The sequence below is a fragment of the Sebastes umbrosus genome, chromosome 15, assembly GCF_015220745.1.
Source record: "Sebastes umbrosus isolate fSebUmb1 chromosome 15, fSebUmb1.pri, whole genome shotgun sequence".
Lineage (NCBI taxonomy): Eukaryota > Metazoa > Chordata > Actinopteri > Perciformes > Sebastidae > Sebastes > Sebastes umbrosus.
In genome coordinates this window covers 8,998,771-9,022,696 of record NC_051283.1, presented here as the reverse complement: position 1 = coordinate 9,022,696, position 23,926 = coordinate 8,998,771, and the positions used below count along the sequence as shown (strand labels likewise).

At 38.6% G+C, this 23,926-nt stretch overlaps 1 protein-coding gene and 1 long non-coding RNA gene across 2 annotated transcripts in view; one reads left to right on the top strand and one right to left on the bottom strand.

Moving 5' to 3' along the window:
- The window catches only part of LOC119503681, a 95,580-nt gene extending 85,987 nt beyond the window's left edge, over nt 1-9,593 (top strand). The window contains exons 2-3 of the long non-coding RNA XR_005210368.1: nt 2,793-2,958; nt 9,336-9,593. This is a non-coding gene — a long non-coding RNA (uncharacterized LOC119503681). The remainder of the gene's footprint in view (nt 1-2,792; nt 2,959-9,335) is intronic.
- oprd1a (opioid receptor, delta 1a) overlaps nt 1-23,926 on the bottom strand; it is a 95,524-nt gene that overhangs the window by 46,509 nt on the left and 25,089 nt on the right. The window contains exon 2 of the mRNA XM_037795569.1: nt 22,084-22,224. Within this exon, the coding sequence (XP_037651497.1) occupies nt 22,084-22,224 (141 nt within the window). The remainder of the gene's footprint in view (nt 1-22,083; nt 22,225-23,926) is intronic.

The following is a 23,926-nucleotide window of genomic DNA, read 5'->3' as shown; positions in this document are numbered from 1 at the left end:
TTACGCAGCTTGGCGATATATCACACTTCCAGGAGCTTATCACATGGGAGCAATGTTTACAAATTTGGATGATGTCACTTCCTCTACAGCCATCCTATTCAGATTGTCTTATTACAGTGTAGATGGTAGCATGTTCTACCATTTATCCCAGGAGGGAAGTCCAGTCTTGCAGTGTTGCCATGCCACACTGAATATACATACATTTAAAGTTCTGAGAAAGTAGCATATAATCTGGTGTAATTTGGTGTAATTACCTAAAAGAACATTTAACTTTATTAACTTTAGTTATTTGACCTATCCCTCAACCCCTTTTTCATTCAGGCATCTGCTCTATGCTTTTAGTAAGACTGGTGAACACTTAAATGCAGATGTTTGTGTATATATTATGAAAATGCAGCTAAATGTAATTACGTTGACACAGAGCTAGTGTGACACTTTAGCCCTCGCAGCAATTTTGATTTAGTGCACAGAGCATACCCCGAGAGCCTTGTGCTATATTATACATACAGTAATGTATAATAATATGCAACATTTGATTCATATCTAATGCTTTCTAAAAATGAATATCAGCTAACCCTCTTCACATGTAGCTTCAGCAGCAGAATACTTTCCCTCCTTCATTAGATTACCTTCATGCCTGTATATTGGGGATTTCTGCATAATGCATTAGTCACAGCACTCATGTTTCCACATGTGATGTATTTCCTGTTTTCACATATGGTGTACTGGACAATACAGTACGCTGACTGCTTCAAGCAACATCATGTATGTGTATTTCACTAGATTGCGCTCTTGAACAGCCTCTTTACCAATACTGTACATGTAGCTAATTGTGTTTATGACAGTATGCTGCAGGGTTAGGAATAACATACAGTAAGTGAGTCGGATTGGCAGCCCACAATTCAAGTTGTGTTTTTATTCTTATGCTCTTAATCCTTGCAAGCTGAAATAGTTGTGAATGATATTACTGTAGCTTTAGAACAGAAGCAGAGCAGTGCAGCCTATTTATTGATGTATCTGACGCCTTTGACACAGTTGGCATGGCTTTTACGCCCACTGAACCTGTGCAGATAAGACAAATGAAACCGTGTCATTCTCAAAGCACCCGCAAATGGTGAAATGTGCCCCTAACTGTGCTGACAAGCAAATAGTGTCTTGGTGCTCCTGTGTTATTTGCATGTAAATAAGGTACTATGCATATATTTAGTGTAAAATTGGCCCTTTTCTATGCAAATGAGCCTTATTTCAAAAACAGTCCAATTCACACAGATCAGATTGATTGTCTGCACAGTCTCCACTTGCCAGTAAGTAAGTTAGTAAGTAAATAAGTAAGTAAGTAAAACCTTATTTATATAGCAGCTTTTAAAACACACCGTTCACACACAAATACAACATTGAACAATGAGAGAAACCAAAGAATAATTACAATATGAAACACAGAACAATGAGAGACGGACCAAAACTAAAACAAACAAAAACATATGTGGATGAGGACTATAAAAAGGCTTACCTATAAAGATGGGCTTTCAGAAGCCGCTTAAAGCAGTCCAAATAGTCAGCCGCTCTGATAGTTTAGGGGAGGTGATTCCAGAGGGTTGGGGCTAAGACAGAAAAAGCCTGATCACCTTTTGTTTTGCACTTGGAGCGAGGAATGGATAAAAGGGATTTGAGGATTAATGTGATCGAGGGGTAGAATAAGGAACAAGAGGATCAGAAATGTAACTCGGGGCGAGGTCATGCAGCGCCTTATATATAATAAAAAAAATCTTATAGCTTATTATACATTTTACAGGCATCCAATGGAGGGATGCCAGAACAGGTGTAATGTGAGACCGATGACTAATCCGGTTAATAACTTAACAGCTGCATTTTGAACCAATTAATAATTCAAGATCGGTTTCTGTTTATCACTGTATGTGTTGAGATTTAACGATTTCACCTACAGTATCATTGTGCTTTCCAGAGTTGTCTATTTGTCATTTGTTTATTTTAGCCACGCTGTGCAAAGTTCTGCTATATCTCTTTCAATTTATTTCACGGAGTTCATCTTGCAGTTATTATCTCAAACCCCAAGACAGTGTAGAGGCAGCAATGGGAAAGAAAGCCTTCTTGTTTTCAGACACCTGAAAGTTACTCTGGATAAAGTTGTCAGTTAAAGCAGCAGTGGGTAGAATTGGAGCAAATATGATTTAAAAAAAGTTATTTTTATAAAACGGTCACTATATTCTGACAGTAGTGAGACAGGTATTCTGAAAGAAATCATGTGCTCCTGTGTCCTCTGGTTTCCTCCGATACTCCTAATGGCATCTGCAAGATTTCACAAACAACCAGTCCAGCTGATTGTCAATCACTCGCGAACTCCGACCAAACAATCAAACTAGGCAGCGCTGATCAAATATGAATCAATATTCTGTTACTGTAATGCCTATTTCTCGCCTCAAATCTTTTCAGAAACATCTTGTAGTGTACTGATTAGCTGTAAAATGAGAAAGTTTGTGACCCGGCATGCCATGTTAAGATCAGTTCAGGAAATACCCAAGCAGCCATGAGGAGCTGCAGAAGTCTAGTTTACTCTCGGAACACTTGAATTACAATATGCTGAAAGGTTATTATGGTATTTCTGCCCAATGATGCCAAAAAAATATTGCCTACTGAGGCTTTAAAATGAATTTAATGTTTCCAAGAAAGCAGTAGCTTAATGTCTAGGAACCTGCCTGACAAACTCAAAGACTTAACCGCACATCATCTCAAAAATGATCCCCATAACTAATTTTCTTAACATTATTTTGCAGGCATGACAGAGGAAAGAGAAAAAAAACTAATTTCTCAACGCAGTGGCAGTCGAGTGAAACAAGCTGCTTACTGAATGAAAACTCCAGCAAGTATTCAGACTGCAGCTGGAACCTGAGGAGCCCTGTGAAAATTGTCTCTTGAGCGAAAAACAGCATAAACCTGGAGGTAAGAGGTTTGTTTTATGTATTGTCCCAGCATCCCATTTGAGTATACTGTCATTATTGGGCATGCTATTAAAGCTGTTTGTCTCCATATTTTTGTCCTCCCATCTGTGTTTATACGTAAAATGCTTTCCATTGATTGTGCCTGTTGCACAAATGGAACTATGGCAGCCTTTAAACACATTTGGTTTTGACTTGAAAGCCTCTTATCAAGAGAAAAACAGTTGCGTGAGTGTTCTCCTTTAGTGCTAACACACCATGCTGTGCTCATGTGTACTGTTGTTAAAGTGCAAGCTGTGTAGATTCTTTTTTTTTTTTTTTGAGCTCATCTCAGCAGGGTCATACTGTGGACGATTAGACACCCAACCAAGCCTAACTATCAGTAGATATTCCCATCCACAGAGACCACCAGTTAGACAAAGGTTAGTCGAGGTTTTCTGACATCGCTTGGTGTCATCTGTTATTTAAGTCATGGCACTTTGACCTTCTAAGACACATTTGCCCTTTATCTAAATGGATGGCAACGGTCTTGACATTTTAGCATTTTTAATGGTGACTCCGAGTTTCTTGAATATGTGATATCAGTTTGTATCAGAAAGTTCCTTAAGAGCAGATAAGGTTAAACATTTTAAGCGGGGGTAGGCAGATTATTTTTGGCATCATTGAGCCAAACTTCCATAATAACCTTTCAGCGTATTGTAATTCAAGTGTCCTGAGAAATAACTAGACTTCTGCACCTCCTCATGGGTCTGTTTTCAGGCTTTAGAAAATCTAGCTGGTGACGGGAGACTTTGGCCAATCACAGGTCATTTCAGAGAGAGAGCGTTCCTATTGGCTGTTCTACAAACCCATCATACGCTACTTTTTCTCAGGAGATGGTGGAGACCAAAAACGGAGGTAAAAGGAGAATGAATATTGGACTTCATTCATCAGGTGTTCAGAAACTCAAAATCAATGCTAATTGCACCATGTCCGCTGTACAGTAAAGAGGCAATATTTTGCTAACACATGAACCATATCAACTCTACAAGGCTGCAATATGTCAAATATGTGATATTTGTAGCTTATTGTGAAACTGTGACCCCCAAAAAACAAAACAAAAAGTTAATGCAGCTTTAATTACTGCGGATGTTTTGACAATCTTGAATTTTATATATATTCAAGGAAGAAAAAAAATCATACACACCCAAAACTCAACTTTTGATGGTTATCAACCATTCCTTCAATTCACAGAACACTGTAATCCCTGGCAACCCTGGGGCGATTCAGAAAGTTGCCTCTTTCAATCTGCATACTCACAGCAGGAATCAAAATGTTGAGTCCACTTAATGAAGTACGTTCTACATTTTCACAGATATTCCTCAACTTTGGGGTTATGTTGTGTTAATGTGAGTAATGTGAGAGTTTAAACTAATTTGTTGTCCACATGTGGCGTTGAAGCGTCAACCAATCATATGTTTTTGTTTCACCTTGTTCCATCTAAAGGAATGCCGTTAAGCAGTCCTCAGTGCTATTTAATGGCATAAATACGTCAACAAGCGCTTGAGCAACTCTTCAACAGTGACCCACCGACAATGTAGCTGGCCACGGTAGCCGTTTTGTTGCATTTGTCGCTGGTAGTGTGAACGTAGCATTAGTTAGGCATACCAAACCTACCTCCTAAGTTGGAAAACATACTAGGTGAGGAAGATATGTGAACTTTTCTACAATTCTTTAATTAAACACCTCACGTCACCTCACCTCACCTCACCTCACCTCACCTCCAGGCTATAACAAATGAGTCTGGGTAGTTGCTGAATGATCTCAGTGACAGACAGGTCCTAATTGGAGAGTATGAGAATAACACTTCTGCAAAAGGTGCTTATGTAACTTCTGATCCTGCTACTGCTTTCTGAGCTAACAGGAACAGCACAAACTTTGATTAGTAACACTATTCTTTGCAAAAATCTGGGTTTTATTGGCAACGTCCTTTAATAAAGTACGGATGTTTAACTCCAAATATTTTTCAGGCTATAAGGCTTAACCAAATGGTTAACCGGCATATTTACATTGATGCGTATTGATATGTTGATTATTTTGTGCAATGTCCTAATTCAGTAAATTCAATAAAAACACTTGTTACATACATAGTCTGTCTGTCGAAGTTTGGTTTAGGCAACATAACCACTTACAGTAGGTAGGGTTAGGACGCGGTTGTGGTTGATGTTAACTTTAATGACTAGCGACTCACGGGGCTGACGATACTAAACAACTCACGTGAATAATGACTCACGTGACTCACAGGACTGACGATACCGACGAGTCACGTGACTAACGACTGACGTGACAAAATAAGTCAAAGTTACTTTTAGTTTCACACGGGACACAAACACCAGTCTGCTGGTTGAAAGTCTTGTGTTTGTTTAACCCATCCACCACCCTTCCGACCCGCCCTTAGTAGACTCCCACGCTATTAATACTACGTCACTTGCTCCGACCGTCGAATAACGCCGCAGGTGGGTTTACATTGGAATTAGTTGAAATCCTGGTTCATCACATACTGTTGCTAAAGGGTGCGTTGGTGTCAGATGCCGAGGGACACTGACCAAATGGTGGTATTTGACGAGTTGGGAGTGAGAATGGGTTGGTCCGTAAAACCAAAACAATAAGCTGAAAGATGCTAAAACATCTGCAGAGTTGATGAGAACAGCATAGTTCATTCTCTGTGGGATGGTCACTATGAACAACTCCATTCATTATACACATATTTGACCCATTGTTAATATAAAACTTGAATTAGTGCAGTTTTGAAAGCAAAGCTTAAAGTATAAATTGGAAACGATGGCAATGAGCGATTCTCCAGATAATTGCACCTTGTGTAGCCTGGAAGCAGACAAAGGTGAGAGTCATGTCTTTGACCATGTTCTCTTGATTTATACAGGTGGGCTGAGGCTGGCGGTGCCGCCATGGTGCCACAGGTTCAGCAGATGTTTATTACCTCTCTAAAGCTTTGAGACACTCTGGGGCTGCAGCAGCTGATACTGCAACGTGTTGTAGGAGCTGGAGGTCCTATTTAAGTCAATTATGGGACTGTGTGGTGCATTAAGAAAACAGCTTTGAGTTTCTGTGCCATAAAACATTACTGCTTTCATTTAGACATGTATCACAGAAATGAAATGTCAGTGCAAAAAACCTTCAGTGAAAATGCCTAATGTAATAATCAGTTGACCTAAGCTTTTGTATTCTGACTGCTGTGAGTTCGCACATTTGCAATGCTGTGTTGAGAGTGCAGTCGTCTTTCTTGGAATTAACTTCATGCAACAACAAATATGTGCTATTACTGTATATTGCCATTCTGTTATCATTTTCACTCCCTGGAGTCACTGAGACGCAGTGTCTGAGATGTACCTCAGAGCACCACAAAGGGCCAGTATGTATCATTTTGTGGGATTTATTAGTAGAAATGGAATATAATATCAATAACTAGGATTTCATTAGTGTAAAATGAACTGAGAAAAGAGATTGTTTTCATTAGCTTAGAATGAGCCCTTCATGTACAAATTTAAAATCCACATAAAAATAGGATAGAAACACACTTATTGTTATTTGTACAAAATAATGTTGCAAGTTATTAAGATAAGATAAGATATTCCTTTATTAGTCCCGCAGTGGGGAAATTTGCAGTGTACAGCAGCAAAGGGGATAGTGCAAAAAACAAGATGTATTAGCTAACACATTAAAAAAAAGAGCTAAACAAAGTGTAACAAAATATGAACCATTTAAATAGAAGGAAGTATAAAAATAGTCAGTAACAGAGTGTTCATAATGATACATTCAAAAGAGCTAAAGTAGATTATAATAGTTCACATATCATATTTTAGTACAGGAACATAAAAAAATAACATTAAGACTAACACTTTTATACCCAGCGACTTTTAGTGCATATGAGGAAACACTACATGAGAGGCTGCTTTAATGTCAGCACTATTCCCCATTGGCTGTTTACAATAACTGTGCCTTCTCTCTGCAAAAAACAATGACATAACCAGATTTTGTCTGGATCTTCAAAGTGGGCGAGAGCTGTCACTTTTCTCCGTGCTCTGGTCTGTCACAATGCATGTGTAATCTGTCTGGCACTTTGTTCAGCTCGGGGCTAACACTGCATTGGAGATAACATAATGTAGGACATGACATGGTTTCCTATCTAAGTAATCAGACAGTCCCTTTGATTTCCAAAGACTGCATGGTGCTTCTTATGTAGATTCTGCACACTACATTGTGGTAGATTTGAACTCTGCAGTCCTAATACTGTGGAGAAACAGTGTTTAATTGTAAGACCACAAAACAAATCTCTCTGTTATCTCCAACTAATGTAAGTTTTCCCTTTTAAACTTGATTTTTTTTCATAAATGGCGGCTGCATCCTCCATCCTGCAGTATGTACATGACCGTATATAAACTTTTTCCTTTTCAGAAAGCTCGGATATTTCAACACCTATTCGGCTGAGAGTTACTCTGCTCACCATTTACATTGAAATGCAGATTTATAATATATGTGAAAACTTTCTCCATTCTGTTTACCATTTCAATCAGTTTTCCATCTTTAATGAATGAAAAGCCTTTACTTTTGCTCATTTCCTATTCATGCTGTGAGGTCAGCTTTTTATCTGCCAGGAAGCATCGGACCCAATTTCCATACAATATCAGACTCTGGGATGCAAAAAGCAAAGCCCTGGGCCTAACCGTACGCCCTTAATTCTTAGTGCTGTCTCAGATAACAGCCTTCCTCCAAACCAGAGGTTCTCAATTTTTTTTTTTTAGCCAAGGACCCCTTACAAGTTAGAGAATATACTGAGGAGCCCTCATGTATATCCCTTGGAATAATTTGATGTTGTTGTTGTTTGATGGTTTTTTTTTACACATCCATAGTCCTAGTTATGTGAGAAATGTATGAGAATGATATTAGACATGAATTAAACACATTTTCAGCATCAAAAAGTAAATTTGTTAGATTAGAACGTAATCTATAAACTATTTTTTATATATAAATATATGTATAAATATTTATATATTTATTCAGTATATACAGCCTTTTTTTCAACATACTATACTATGACTCTTTTTCGACATACTATACTTTGACTTCTTTTATTTTTCCGACAAACTATACTATGACTTTTTAAAAATGTTCCCACATTATATACTATTACTTCTTTATTTTTCGACAAACTATACTATGACTTTTATTTTTTCAACATACTATACTATGACTTTTTAAAAAGATTTTGACATACTATACAGTGTATTTTTTTTTCGACATACTATACTATGACTTTTAAATTTTTTTCGACATACTATACCATGACTTTTTAATTTTTTTAGACATAATATGACTTTTTTTCGATATACTATACTATGCATTTTTTTATTTTTCGACATACTTACTATGATTTTTTAAAAAGATTTTGACATACTATACAGTGTATTTTTTTTTCCGACATACTATACTATGACTTTTTAATTTTTTTAGACATACTATACTACGACTTGTTTTCGACATACTATACTATGACTTCTTTTTATTTTTATTCCGACATACTATACTATGATTTTTTTATGTTTTTGACATACTATACTAAGACTTTTTTTATTTTTTCGACATACTTTACTATGACTTTTTTATTTTTTGACACTACTATTCTATGACTTTTTTTCGACATACTATACTACTGTATGACTTTTTTTCCGACATTATATACTTTGACTTTTGTCTTATGTTTTTGACATAATATACTATGCCTTTATTTTTTCGACATGCTATGACTTTTTTTTATTCTTTCAACATATTACATTCTTTTTTTCGATATATTATACTGTCATTTTTTTTATTTTTTTGACATAATATACCATAATTTTTTTTTTTCCAACATGCTATACTATGACTTTTATTTTTTAGACATACTAAACTATGACTTTTTATTTTTTCAACCTACTATACTATGATTTTTTTTCGATATACTATATTATGACTTTTTCCGACATACTATGCTATGATTTTTTTTCGACATACTATACTATGACTATTTTATTTTTTTGACATACCATACTATGGCTTTTTTTTTTTTTTTTCGACATACTATGCTTTGACTTTTCTTATTTTTTCAACATACTATACTATGATTATTTTTCAGCATACTATACTATACCTTTATTTTTTGGGACATACTATGTAATATTTTAATTTTTTCGACATACTATACTATGACTTTTTTTTCGATATACCATATTGTGACTTTTTTCGACATACTATACTATGATTTTTTTTCAACATACCATACTATGACTTTCTGTCAGTTGATTGGCACAGCTGCTGATCATTTCACTAATCAACTCTCCCTTTTAGTATTCTTCTGGTCCTGGGATGGAGGAAACAAACTGGCAGCGGAAAGACTGGAAGACACAGAAAGAAAGAGGATCGGAGCTGCATCTTGAAAATGTGTCAAAGTGACCGTGGTAAATTGTGTGAGCTGTAAAAATAAAACCTGTTAAACTGTTCAAGTTGTCCTGTGTGTGTTGTGTGTCGAGTGAACCCACGGGGTGTAGCCCAGAAGCCTACAATAGTATGTAAAAAAAAAAAAGTCAAAGTATAATATGTCGAAAAAAGTCATAAAAAAGTATAGTTGTAGTATATGTTGAAAAAAAATAATAAAAAAGTCATGGTACAGTATGTCGAAAAATGTCAGAGAAAGTCATTGTACGGTATGGCATAAAAAGGTCATAGTATAATATGTAAAAAAAAAAAAAAAGTCATAGAATAGTAAGGCATAAAAATTGTCATGAAAAGTCATAGTATAAAAAAGTTTTAAAAAAAAGTATAGTATAGTATGGCATAAAAAGTCATAGTCTGATCTATCATAAAAAAGTTAATAAAAAGTATAGTACATAAAATAGTATGTCAAAGTATTGGTTATTGTATAATGTCCACTGGTGAAGTGCTACCCATTGATGCTACACATTTTTCCTATTAATGACCAAGTCAAAATATACAATGCAGTGGTGAACATATAGGTGAATTTCTTCTGAAACTTCTTTCCACTCACGAGAAAACTGTTTCATTTGACCACCTCTCTTGCTGCTTCATTAGGCTTGTACTCTCCACGTGTTTCATTTCTGCTTTGACTGATTATAATTACTGAGCTGTAATGCTACCTATCCTTCATATTCTGACAGTGAACCAATTTCCAGACCACGAGACAAAACAGCTTCATCGGCCGAAACTGACAGAGACATGCTGATTGTCAGAGACATGTTACCCTCTTTATAGGTCGTGACACTGTTGGGATCCAAGTCACGTAATTTACCCTTCATACAAAAGTGTATATAGAGACAACAAAGCTCATAAACCAGTCCCTAGAAGGTTACTTCTAATCAAACACTAGAGTGACAAACTTAAGACGAGCTTTATATTGAGCTCTGGTACCCATGGTCAAGGGCCCTGGCCCTTCAAGATACACATATGGTTTCTCTCTAGGTTCAAATGGGTCATGTTTTTCTCTCATTTGTTGCCAAACACCAGCCCTCAGCAACAGACCTCAATCATCACGAAGCAGGAAAGTAGAACATGGTCAGCTGTGTTGGCCAGAGGGCAGTCCAGACTCCACAAAAGACAACTTCCACATCCAAGGACGAGTATGAGTTCTCTCTGTTGAGAGCTGATATACTGTAGCTGCCTTCAAATTTTTGGGGCATATCGTAAAAAAGTTCTCAACTTCAGTTTTCGCTGCTGGTGCGGGTTATAGTTCACAGAACACTTTGCAGAAGAGAGTTGAAGAGAGCAAATATGACTGAGACTGCATTATTTAAAGCTCAGTGCACCACTCATTTGCAGTGCACAGGTATTTCTAATAGACTTCCTCAGAGTTATGTCAACAAGGGCTCCACATTCGCACAAATTGTAATCCTGGAAATTACACCACCGATGCTAATGTTGATTGTGGCTAAAGCAAAGAAAATATATCAGCGAGTGGAAAATTGCAGGCTTTCAAAATAATCATCCTTACTGCAAAAGCATTTCCCCCCTTTCCGTTTTATAGTCAGTCGTTCCTCTGACTTTAAAGTGCCTGATCTAGAGTATATACTGAGGTCAAAAGCTTGGTTATTGGCTGTCGCTTGCCTGAGATATTACTTGACACATAAGGCTCTTACAATCTCCCTCAAGCCCGACAAATCCTCCAAACTAAATGACAAATGGTTGTTTGTCATTGCCTCCACCTGTCTCCACCTTCACTGGCGAACCAGTTCTCATCCCAACTCGTCACATAGTGATGCTTAGTCAGGACCCCTTGGCGTCACTTTCTATTGCTCTTGGTAGGCCAGCGCGTCAAACTATGATGCTCCACTACAGTCGCAGTAATCACGTGGTTAACGTTGTGATTTCAAACAAAAACACTTGCTTAGGTATAGGCAACAAAACAACTCAGTTTTAGGTTTAGGAAAAACATCATCATTTGACTTAAAAATACCACGTTTGTAAAGACAAACACGTTGTTGGTTTCACACGGGACAAAAACAGTGGTCTCCTGGATGAAAGTCCTGTGTTTGCTTGACTCATTACACCACCCTCTTTAAACTACGTCAACACACTCCCCGACCACTTTCACTGAGCGTCTAATGTTGTTGCGGATGGGTTTACATTGCTGTTACTTGAAAGCCTGGTACGTCTCGTATAAATCATGGTAAATGGTAAATGGACTTGCATTTATATAGCGCTTTTCTATACTTCAGACCACTCAAAGTGCTTTACACTACATGTCAGCAATCACACACACACATGAATACACATGTAAGGTGCCAACCTGCCCATTAGGATCTAATCTAAATACTCATTCACACACCGATGGCACAAGGCTGTATTTTGCGCTCTGTAATGCTCCTGCAAGGTTACAGGCAGCAGGCTGCTTGATAATGGGGCTGCATTCTTCCCACTCATTCACCGCAGGCCCTCGGAGATCACATTTCTGTCTGCCTGGAAAGCGTGTTTCTGTCTGAGATAAAGTGACCATTATAGTGACCAAAAGGAACAACACTTGAATGTGAGGGTCTTTGCCTGTAGAGTAAAGTAACCACTCATCATTCTGAAATGAATAGAATGGTTGGAGATTGGAGGATAAAAATGGTAGTTGGGGAAAATTATATGGAGGACAAAGGCTGAGGAGAACAAAGGTGGAATGGCTAAAACAAAGAAAAACAAAAGACAAAGAAGAGGAGATGGGTAAAAAGCCTGGAACAAGGATGAATTAAAGCGAATATATATGGGAGATAGGGTGAGCGCTCTTTACAAAAGTGCTGAGCGAAGACAAGTGATTTAAAGAGAGAAAAATATAATACTGAGAGTTATGGTGGCAGGTAAGCACCGTAAGGCAGCGGCCTGCTTGTTCTCAGTTCAATAACTCAGTCCTGTGGACATTCTGGAGGGAGACAGTGTGACAGCTCATTCACAACAATGTCTTCTCTGCCCATCATCTTATTGTGCTGAGTTCTTCTCATCCCTTAATAGAGCATGATGAAATAGGAGTTAGAGACAAGGCCATTTCACAAGTAGTGGACAGTATAGTTAAAGAATGTGTAGTCATCATTAGCTGTGACATAAACGTCAATCTTAGCTGTTTTGTCTTTGGTCCACACTGAAATATTGCAACAATTATTGAAAGATTGCATTGGAATTTTGTTCAAACATTCATGGTCTCCAGAGGATGAATCCTACAGACTATGGTGATCCTCTGGCTTTTCATATAACGTCATCATCAAGTCAAAATTTAAATGTGTCCAGTACTTTGGTTTATGACCAGTTAGCATGCTAACAGGCTAAACTAAGACGAACCTGGTAAATGTGCTTACGGCCTGTTCAACTACACTGTAAATAGGTTTTGGTGGGTGTGTTATATCTGTCCTGAAAAAGGTTATGAGTTTATTCCTCTCTCTCCACAACCCGGTTTCACTCCCAAGTCATCAAATACTGCCGATTTGGCGACGCTCCTCGGTATCGGAAAGCGACGCACGGAAGCACCGTTTATGGACAGTATGTGACGAACCGGGCTGTCAACTAACTCCAATATAAACCTATCCGCGGCGTTATTCGACGGTCAGAGCAAGTGACGTAGTATTTATAGCACGAGACTCAGGGCGGGCAGGAGGATTGGTATATGGGTCAAACAAACAAACAGGACTTTCAACCAGGAGACCTGTTCGTGTCCCATATGAAACTAAAAGTAATGTTGACTACTTTATCATCGTTAGTCACATGACTCGTCGGTATCGTTACTCACATGAGTCGGTATAGTCACAAGAGTCGTTGGTATCGTCAGTTCCGTGAGTCATTAGTCAGTGAAGTCAAGCCTGACAGTTTCCTAACCCTACCTAAGTGGTTGTGTTGCCTAAACCTAACTTCCTGTGAAAACGGATGTTGATTTTGAAAGGACACTATGCATGTAACAAGCATATATCGACAAGCCGTCCCCGGTCCGTCCAAAAGTAACGCAAAAGGGGTATCCCGTGCGTCGGTCTCTGATGCCGAGTGGGCACTGACCAAGCGGCGGTATTTGACGAGTCGGGAGTGAGAATGTGTTGCTGGTATAAAACAAGGAATTGTTCCAAGGTCGAGTTAGTGGTGATGTGGAGGGATCATGATGGAAGATGTTGATAGCTTTCCATGAGGTTAACAGGGTTGTGTTGATAGTTGGAAAAATGAAACGGTTGTTTTTTGACAGTTCGATAATAAAGGGTGTGACTGATTAGAGTTGTTTAACCATTGTCTGATATACTCGAGCTGTGTGGCTAGGAAGTTATAATAAAAACTTGGGCCATTCATTACTCAGAGAGATTTAGATTTTTAGGTGGTTATGGTTCTTGGTGTTTCAAGTAAAATGTAAAGACTGCAGAGTAGAGAGAGGACAGGCAACCTAAGTGAAGGTGTGCCAAAGTCATAAAAAAAACTTCATTCAGTACTTCATTCAATACACATCATGTGAATGGAAGCTGTGTGTGTGTCCCACTGGCTAGCTAATACAGTGGTTACCACTGATAATGCTGACCCACGGTGGCAGGACCACGTTGCTGTGGAAGCCTAACCATCATTCGCTCACTCCCCCCCCAGGTTAAAACTGTTAACTCTGTAAGCATTGGTAGACAATCCCGGCTGTATGGGTTGTAGCTGCTACGGTAATGGGCCAATCACAGGTCGCATTAAATCAAAGAATGCTTGCTGTGATTGGCTGCGAGCAAAACCATACAATGTTTTTCTATCTGGGCACAAAAAGGAGCGATTGCAGGTATCATTTGACCTGAGAAGTTTCAATACTACGTGGTACCAGGTTATTTCGGCCATTAAAAGGCATTGAGTACCGATACCCAGCCCTAGACATGAGATTCAGACATTGAGATTCTTCATATCTGAGTGATCGGCAGCAGTTTAAACCTTATGGAACAGTCTACCTGAGCCAGTGAAAAATATTATTAGTGAAAACTCAATAACAACACAATTTCCCTTAAAGAGAACAGAACACAGAGCTTGTAAGTATTTTACCGTTCCAGCTCCACGCTCCGTGTCCAGGCTGTCGCCGCAATCAAATCATCGCCCTGCTTCTATCGATCCATTTATATTTCTGCTCAGCTTCACCAGACATTGTTTGCTTGCGTGTGGTCAGGCCTGCAGCGTCTGCTGGAGGGTGTTAAATCGATCCTTTCAGACCTCTCCACACTACATTTCACCCAAATCATCACTATGACAGTGAAGATGCTCTCTCAGCACCTGACTCTGACTCTTTTAACTCCACTGAGCCTCCTGTTTGGAGCAGTAAAACACAAATCCTGATTTATTGACTTCTCCAAAACCACAAGCGCCACAACTCAATACTTCAGCTAACTGAGTTGTTGTTCGCTTTTATGCAAACACAAACCTACTGCTGAGGTTCAGCATTACAAATAGGTCCTAACTCAATGTATATACTCTCACAGGAATTCATTCAGTTCTTAAAGGAATGTAAATTAATGAAAGTTTGGGGAGATTTGCCTGTTGGTCGTCAACTGATGAGATTCTGGTTTCAGGTGTTATGGTAATAGAGTGATAATGGTCAATGCCAGGTATTACAGTCATAGAAAGTTGACGATAATGTCTAAGCCTATGGCGTCTGACATGTTGGACCTTTATCTAATCATAATCAACCATTGTGTAGCCTAATTCAAATGAAATCAAAGTGATCTGACATTCAGCCTGCCACAGTTTCATAATGAACCAAAAATATTTGAGAGAAAGTGATTATTTATATACAGCCCTCAGTGACAAGGCCGAGTCTTCGAGTCTGATCCTTGTGATGTAAAGTGACCTATTCAATATGTTCCTGAAAAATAAATGATTATATCCACATTATTATCAACAAAAAAATGTATTCTCAGAGGAGGCTAAGGGGACCATTTGTCATCATAAAACAGGTAGCTCAAATCAAGCAATCTGATTGGTTCACTCTGTGTCTGAGAAAAAAACGTTAGACTCATGGTTGCTTAGCGACAGGGTCATGGGGGATCACTTCTGCTAACACGGAATAGGTTACAGATAACAAAAGTTAGCAGCCAAAACCTGCTACAACATGGAAACATTTAAGGTTAACTTCTACGGAGGTGTGGACTGACGAGGTTCCACAATGTTGCCCATATACAAGCAAGCAGGAACGCAGCAGAAATACACCAACCACCGGCTCCACAGCACCACGATTCAGACACTCTCCAATGCGGGTCTTGACGCAAGAGAGATTCTGGCCGTAAGTGGATTGGCAACTGAAACTCGGGGACCGGAGAAAGTGGAGCAACATCCTCACCACGCCAAGCAACATACCACTTAAAAAAAGGCAAGCCTACTACAGGCAGTTATCAAGGTCATCCTACTGACACTGGACAGTTTTCAGTGGTTGCACAATAAATGGCAACATACAATAAAATAAGGAGCCAAATAATGAAATCAATCTAACGCTAGTCTGTATTGTTGTACGTTCCATAGTAGCCACCGTTCTAGCAACCATCTCAATATGTGCAGGGAGGAGGGCCTATTTTATTGTGAACATTATTATGTATTAATAATAAAAAAAAAATGTAAATTGATGCTCTACATTGGGCCGAACAATGCCCCTTAACTGTGATATAATCACAATATACCACAGCCTGTCGTGAGTTATTGCTTAAGTACAGGCCGGTGTCCCATCATTAAGATTGAGCACTGCAATTCCCAATACAAATATATTATTATTATTATTATATTATTAAATGTTAGAGTAATAAAAAAAACATAAAATTTGTTTTTTTAAATAAAATGGGATAAAATGTCAACATTCTCACAGGTAATGCTTCAACACTTTGATGTCTGTGTTTGTGTATTGCTATTTTAAAAAAGGGAAAACCTAAAAATAGAAGTCTGAAATATCAATATGCTGCCTGATCCAAGGCTATCAACAGATTCCTGGGTATGTCTAGTTTTTGTTAATGGAAAAGGCTTTTAGTAGGATAGTAGGCTTTCAATGTTTTACAATGAGAGCCATTAAATGTAAGTGGGGAAATTGATGTCAGCCTCTACATGTCAGAGCAAAAACCTTTTAGATGCAAAACTAAAATATGAACCCAAACACTGCCTCATCCTCAATTATGTATCTTATGTATATATGTATATTATAGTGTCTACGTGTAATCTCATACAGAATAGCAAATTTGCAATGCATTTTCTATGTTACAGTCAAACAGCACATCTGTAATGTTCTAACTTGATTGTCTATTCATTAAATAAACTGTTACTTATAGCCAGCGCACTTTCCAGTAGTGTATTGACAACAACATGCAGCTCAGTGGTAAACTGCTCAACACTAAAGTGATATGTGAAGTTATAGCTGCACTTGGAATAGGGAAATCTAATCAAAATTTAATATGTCACAACACAAAAATGGGTCACGAAAAATAAACAGTGGCTAGATTTTTGTACAGCTTATTCACAGCTCTCACTGGATCCTGATGTAACCTCTTTTTCTTGTTTTCTTCACCCAGTGTACCCAATATTTCTAAATTTTCTGAAATTGTAGGAGTAAATGAGGACATCAACAATGCCATTAAAAACACATCTCATCAGAGGAGGATGCCTCACAATCAGGGTCCTCCTCAACATTATCCTCAGTCTCAAACACATTCTCCTCTAGTTCACTTTCACTGTCAAAGAACTGTGAATACACATCAGAAAATTTGTTTAGAGGTAATTTTCAACTGAGAGAGAGAGAGAGAGAGAGAGAGAGAGAGCACACAGATCACCAAGAGAAAGAGTTTAAAAGGCTGCAGTACAAACTTTTATATGTCTGGTCCTCCCTAATGTTGTGCAAACTATCAATGTCCTCGCAGGAACCATCTTTTCCTTAGGTTATCTGGAGGTTTAAATTGCTGGGGTCAAGAATAAAAAATGTGAGTAAATTTGAGGGTAACAGGAGGGTTAAAGGAACAGTGTGTAGAATCAGGCAGTATCTAGCGGTGAGGTTGACATTGCAAACAACTGAAGCCTCTGCCTTGTGCCAAACGTGATGGAGAGCTACGGTGGCCGACATGACAACGCGAATGGCCCTATCTAGAGCCAGTTGTTGTGAGTAGGGTGCTTACGGTGTGTGTATATGTGGGTGGTGAGTGGTGAAGCAAGAGAGAGAGGCGACAACAGGAGCGAGTAACGTTATCGACTCCGGCCCAAGTCGTTCTGAGCTACTGTAGAAACATGGTGGTGCAACATGGCGGACTCTGTGATGAAGACCCACTCCCTATGTAGATATGAACAGCTCATTCTAAAGTAACGAAAACACAACGATTCTTACTTTCAGGTGATTTCACACTGAAGAAAACATACTGATTAATATTATATTCCATTTCTGCCAATATATCCCTCTAATTGTTACACACTGATCCTTTAGAGCAATTTCTTCTTTAAGCCTCTTAGAAATGAAGCTGCTTGTGCTGAAACACATTTAATAATACATTTTAAATGTAGCTTAATTACCACTTTAATTTGAAAGATCATTCAGAATGTAGGAATTCATGACTGAGGCTAGATTCATTTTTCACTCTATAATAATCTTAATTCAAGTTCAAAAACTGATTTTGGCTTCATCAAGCACTGTTGAAACTATTATAGACACACAGCCAGGCCGGAACTTGGCCAATACCCTCTAATAATTAAAATTCAAAAACAAGCCATCGAATTTTATAAACACCTCCTATCTAGCGACCCCCACTCCTACCAGTACAGGGCCCTGCAGTGCCAAGAGTTGAACAAAGATAGGAGTCCTCTCTGCCAGCTAGTCCCGAAGCGAAACTGTATCATGTATTGGAACGAAACCACTAAATCACAAAGTAAATTAGAAGTCTGTTAATTTTTGACCCACCCATCCACCCAGACCTCCCCCTATGCGACTTTTGCTTATAATTCCGTTCACCATTACGTAAATTATACATATTCATTTCGTGGGATATACACGAATTACAGTGCATTACTTTTCGTAGGTATAGCTACAGGCAGTGTGTGAGACCAGCCTGCATATCCTGTAGTATAACCTTTTGTTGTTGTTGTTGTTATTGGGGATTGAAAGAAAATGATCAGACATGCCATAGTTGATTAGTCAAATTAAATTAATAATATTAATAATTATAATATTCTTCTCCATCAACCTTGTTGAAAGGGAATCACATTGTCCCTCCATGCATACATTTATTATTTGGATATACACCGATAATGTGCTCTCAACAGATACAAAAACATAAAAAATTCTGAAATATTTCCTGCCTTACCACAGCTTTTATTAGACTTTAGTTTTTTCCTTTTTTTGAAGGTGAGGTTCAAATACTAATCATGTTTTATCGTCTGATAAATGCAGGTGCATGGTTAAATAAATACTGTTTTGTTGCCAGCTAAAGCTGTATAAATATAATAATATAAATGAGGAGAGAATTTAACGCAGAACATATACTGTAGATATTTTTGTGATATAAACAGATACCGTAGCTTTGCGTTACATCCTTAATATCTACAATATAAGTCTACCAGTTAGTAATTTCTTTTTTAAACCAAACCAGGAAACAATCACCTTGTGACCTCGGTATTGAAGTATATCACTATAGAAGCACCCCAGAGCGATGGGCCAGTGTCTCTTTACCACTTCATGGCAAGAGGAGAGAATTTGAGAGAAAATCTTTAGCATTTGTTTGACTGTCTTTATATTAGTTATTCCTTTTCATTAGCTATTCACTGTGTATCGCACAGCGTGTTGCCAGCCTCTACAATGAGCGGTGAAGTGATGTAAATTCATGACGAATTTCCAAATGCAAATGTACGAATTTGAATCCATAATTAAATTATAGATGCAGCCCGCAGGATACACTAAAGCGTATCGTAGGGATGCTGATGAGGGGGAAACAGCAGCAGCAGTTAGCTACATGGTGCACAGTCAGCAAGTGGAGAGGTCAAAGTAGAGAACTGTGAAAGGTAAATAACAATGTGACAATCGGGGCTGCTCTGTGGAAGATGATAGTGAATATGAGAGCATAACAATGTCAGAAATACTTTCTTTCAACAGCATCTCAGTTTTCATCAGCAGATGTCATGGTGTTGGCTCAGTAGCGGCAATTATCAATATTTCTGCTATAGCAAAGTATGAAAACAATGTGATAGGCGTCACTCGTAGTGACAAACCTAAATAGAAGTCACCTGAATCTGCAGCTCCCCTTATAGTTTCAGTTCATTGCTGTCCAGCCAACAATTTTACTGTTTTGGTTCACTCTCATAGTGCCATTTTGGACCGCAGCAGGCAGCTGTTTTTAATGAAAAGGCTCTAAAAACTCACTACTTGGTGAATATAGTGGAGCATTCGGAAGCTATAGAGTTGGATATTTCTTTCAGGAGTTGGTAGAGACCAAAGACAGAGCTAAAAGAGAGCCATATCAACTTAAAAAGTGATATGTTAATGTGTTGTTGTTTCCACTGCCCCCAAGTGGCCAAAAATATTAGATATTGCAGGTCAGACCCACATGAGAGGAAGACAGTGTACATGTGACATAACATCTGAAACACTAGATCTTAACCGCTCAAATTTGTTTCAATCTCAAAGTTAGTTTCATTAATTGAGGACATTCTTTGACAACCAACATCTAATATAAGTACATTTACTCAAGTAGTGTATTTTTATAATAAGTACAACTTTGAGGTACGTCATAGTATTTCCTTTTCATATAGAATGTGAATATTTCCTCCACCAATGTTCATAGACTAAACAGGACATATTGGCTGAACCTGAGCTAGTGTAGAATAACAAAGTATTATAAGTGTATCTAATAACAATGCACCTCAAAGACAGCACATAGTATAAAGAACCCTGGTGAACCCCACAAGAAGGTGGATTTCACCAGAAACAGGGACAAAGCTCAATAATTCCAGAGCTGATTCACTGATACTAACCAGTCAGACACATGATTTAAGATATTGTGATCCACATTGTCAAAAGCTGAGCTCAGATCAAGGAGAGGAAAATGGAATAATGACTAGAGGTGTAAATCACGTTTCATCACAATTCAAGCAATATTATATTGATTCTTTGGACAAAAATATGATATTTGCTGATATCACAAAGTCCACGATACAATTTTGATTTGATTCAATTCAGGGGCCTGCGATCGATATGAGACGATATCATGTGCTCCTTTAACACAATCAGCTCACAAAAAGCTACGAAAATATGATTTGACATTTCTATTAGTGGGCGCTAGGGAGGAGGTGAGCATGGATGAAAATGGTGATGCATACGTGCCATGGGAATTTCAAAATAAAGGTGTATTTTAAAGATGATGATATCATCGCGGGTGCAAGCGGCCGAAATGGGTTTCCTCAGGAGGGTGGCTGGCGTCTCCCTTAGAGATAGGGTAAGAAGCTCAGTCATCCGTGAGGGACTCGGAGTAGAGTCCTTGCTCCTTTGCGTCGAAAGGAGCCAGTTGAGGTGGTTCGGGCATCTAGCACGGATGCCTCCTGGGCGCCTCCCTTGGGAGGTGTTCCAGGCACGACCAGCTGGGAGGAGACCACGGGGAAGACCCAGGACTATGTGGAGAGATTATATCTCTACTCTGGCCTGGGAACGCCTCGGGATCCCCCAGTCAGAGCTGGTTAATGTGGCCCGGGAAAGGGAAGTTTGGGGTCCCCTGCTGGAGCTGTTGCCCCCGCGACCCGATCCCGGATAAGCGGTTGAAGATGGATGGATGGATGGATATCTATCAATGCTTTAACTTATAAGCGATGATATGCTAATCCAGATCGTTGGATCGTTGGATCGTTGGATCGTTGGATCGTTGGATCGTTCACCCATAATAATGACCAGATTACCAGCAAACAATATACTATCATGTGACCTGAGCTACGAAAAATACAGATGTTAAACTGGAAATTCTTGAACATGTTACTGATAGAAGACATCCATTAAGAAGGATTTAGCTAGACTTGATGAGAATCAGTTTATGGACACAGAGCGTCAATATGGCGATGCAGAATTCAAAGGTTGGTTTCACAGATTAGAAAAAGTTGAGTGGAAATAATATTGTGGTCCCCTGACTCAAGAAATAAATGTAGCCTGTTACCATCAATCATAGTGCATAACTTTTATCTCTCCCCTCTGACAGTGAGAGTAATTACGGTATGAGAGAGACCATAGCGATGGAGCAGCAGCTACTATACCGGAAGCTACGGCAAAAAATCCTAAAAAACGTCAAAGAAAGGTTTATGGAGTGGATGCTCCTAATAAAAAAAAAAAAAACTCAGCATTCAGAGGGAGGATTTCAGTAAAAAAGAAAATTGCCCAGGAAGACCGGCATAAGTGCACCAGCGCAGGAAAGTCGCTAGAGACACCATAACTCAGGTCTACTGCAAAATACAGAGAGTTTTCCCTGGAGGCGAAAGGTTTAATCAGCATTGGGTGAACTCGTTTTGGCTTGAATGAAATGGACGTTCATGTATATGTATAAGTCCCACACGCCAGCTTTAACACTTGAAATCTTGAAATGGACTTATGACACTGGGCAGAAAGGTGTGATACAGAGGAATCTCTCACCTCATTATAGCTGCCGATTGACAAGCGGACATCTGGCTCTTTAAACCCTGTGAGACCATCCTTGTGCACATATCCAGTCTTTTTAAGCCTCTGGTGTTGTCATTAAGTGGGGCCAGGGACAACGCTTTCAGTCTTTTATACCTAAAGAAAAAAGAAAATGACACTCACTCAAACATCCCTGCAAGTAGTGTTAAAATCTTTCCAAAGGTCATGTAAAGCGAGTGCTCTCAGGGAATACAGAAACTCTGGAGGAATTAATGAACTGACGCTTTTGAGTAGGATTACATGCAAGGTGGGTGCCTTATGCAAATTCACATTATCTACATAAAAGCCATAAGAAAGTACAAGGTCATGCATGTGGATGTCTGTTTTAAATTCAATTTAATAGTGTTAACAAAAAAAAAAGCGGAATATAGACACGAGACATTGATATCCAACACCAGGAATGTGTCGTAGGAGCACAACTACTGATAAACCAGAATGAGAAAGGTTTTAATGCCTGTTAATTCAAATATTCAAATAGACATGTTTAAATTATGGTAAAAAAAACAACAACCAAGTGAGACGGAAGAGCAGATGTCTCTGTAAACAACAAGACCACATAAACACCATGCAGCAAACATGTAGAGCCAAGCTGTGAGATAAAGCTGCACTGAATCTTAATACATCTTTGTGATCAAATGCACAGCCTTCCAGCCGTTACATCTCTTTTCTTCACCAACAACATCTGGTGAAGAAGCACTTATATGCAAATTACTATTGCAAAAGGTATGATGTTTTTTTTTATAGGCTCACAGATGATGGCACCAACACTTTAACAATTCTGTACCGTCTGGCTTGATAACTACTATTTGTTACAGTAATCAGCAGGCTTTAGCTGAGGTTAAACACAGATTTGGCATCTCCTGACTGAGAATAGAAAGTGGTTAACAGAATGAAGATGACGTATGATGCACTGCCTCCAGTCTGTTACCTCATCTAGCTCCAAACCAAGCTGGAAACTTCGGATGCAAAATGGCTTTTAACTGATAAATTAAAAATGTTCTTTGCCTTCAGCATTATAAGAGTCTGGAAATGGGACTATGTAACGTTTGTGGCCACTGATGTCACAAGTGGCTATTATAGGATAATAATGAATGCTAGTTGTGTAACAGTACAGGCTGTTCTCATACACCGTTCTACGAAAAGTAATGCATTTTAATTTGTGTTTATCCCACAAAATACATTTTTATGTAGTCCACGTATGTGAACGAAGTAATGTAAAGAGCGGCCGCATAGGGAGGAGATCAGGGTGGATGGGTGGGTCATGAAATAACGGACTTTCGCCCCGGAGATCGAAGTTCATGCCCCATATGAATCCAGAAGTCAACATTGATGTATTTGTCACGTAACTTACGTACTTAAGTAACACCATTTCGGGTATTATTGTAAGCCAAACCACCATCTTTTCCTAAACCTAAACACGTAGTTTTGTTGCCTAAACCTAAGGAAGTTGTTTCCTGTGACGACAGAAGTTCATTTTGAAAAGACTGTATGTATGTAACAAGTGGAAATTGACACGTGTTGCTGGACATTTGTAGCAAAACGAACGAAAAAGGAGGAATAACTTTTCATAAGATATCATACAAACTGTTGTATGATTATACGTTGAACAGCAGCACAGATAGGAGACTATTTTTGTCCTTTCATAAAAACACAAAGAAATGTAAGATTGCAAACCATTCAACAATAACTACAACCCCGGTTACCATAATTCCAAAATAGGACAAAGAGCTATGCGAAATGCAATTTGAAATGAAACAACTGTTATTTGCATCTAAAATCATCGCTTCAGTGAAATTAC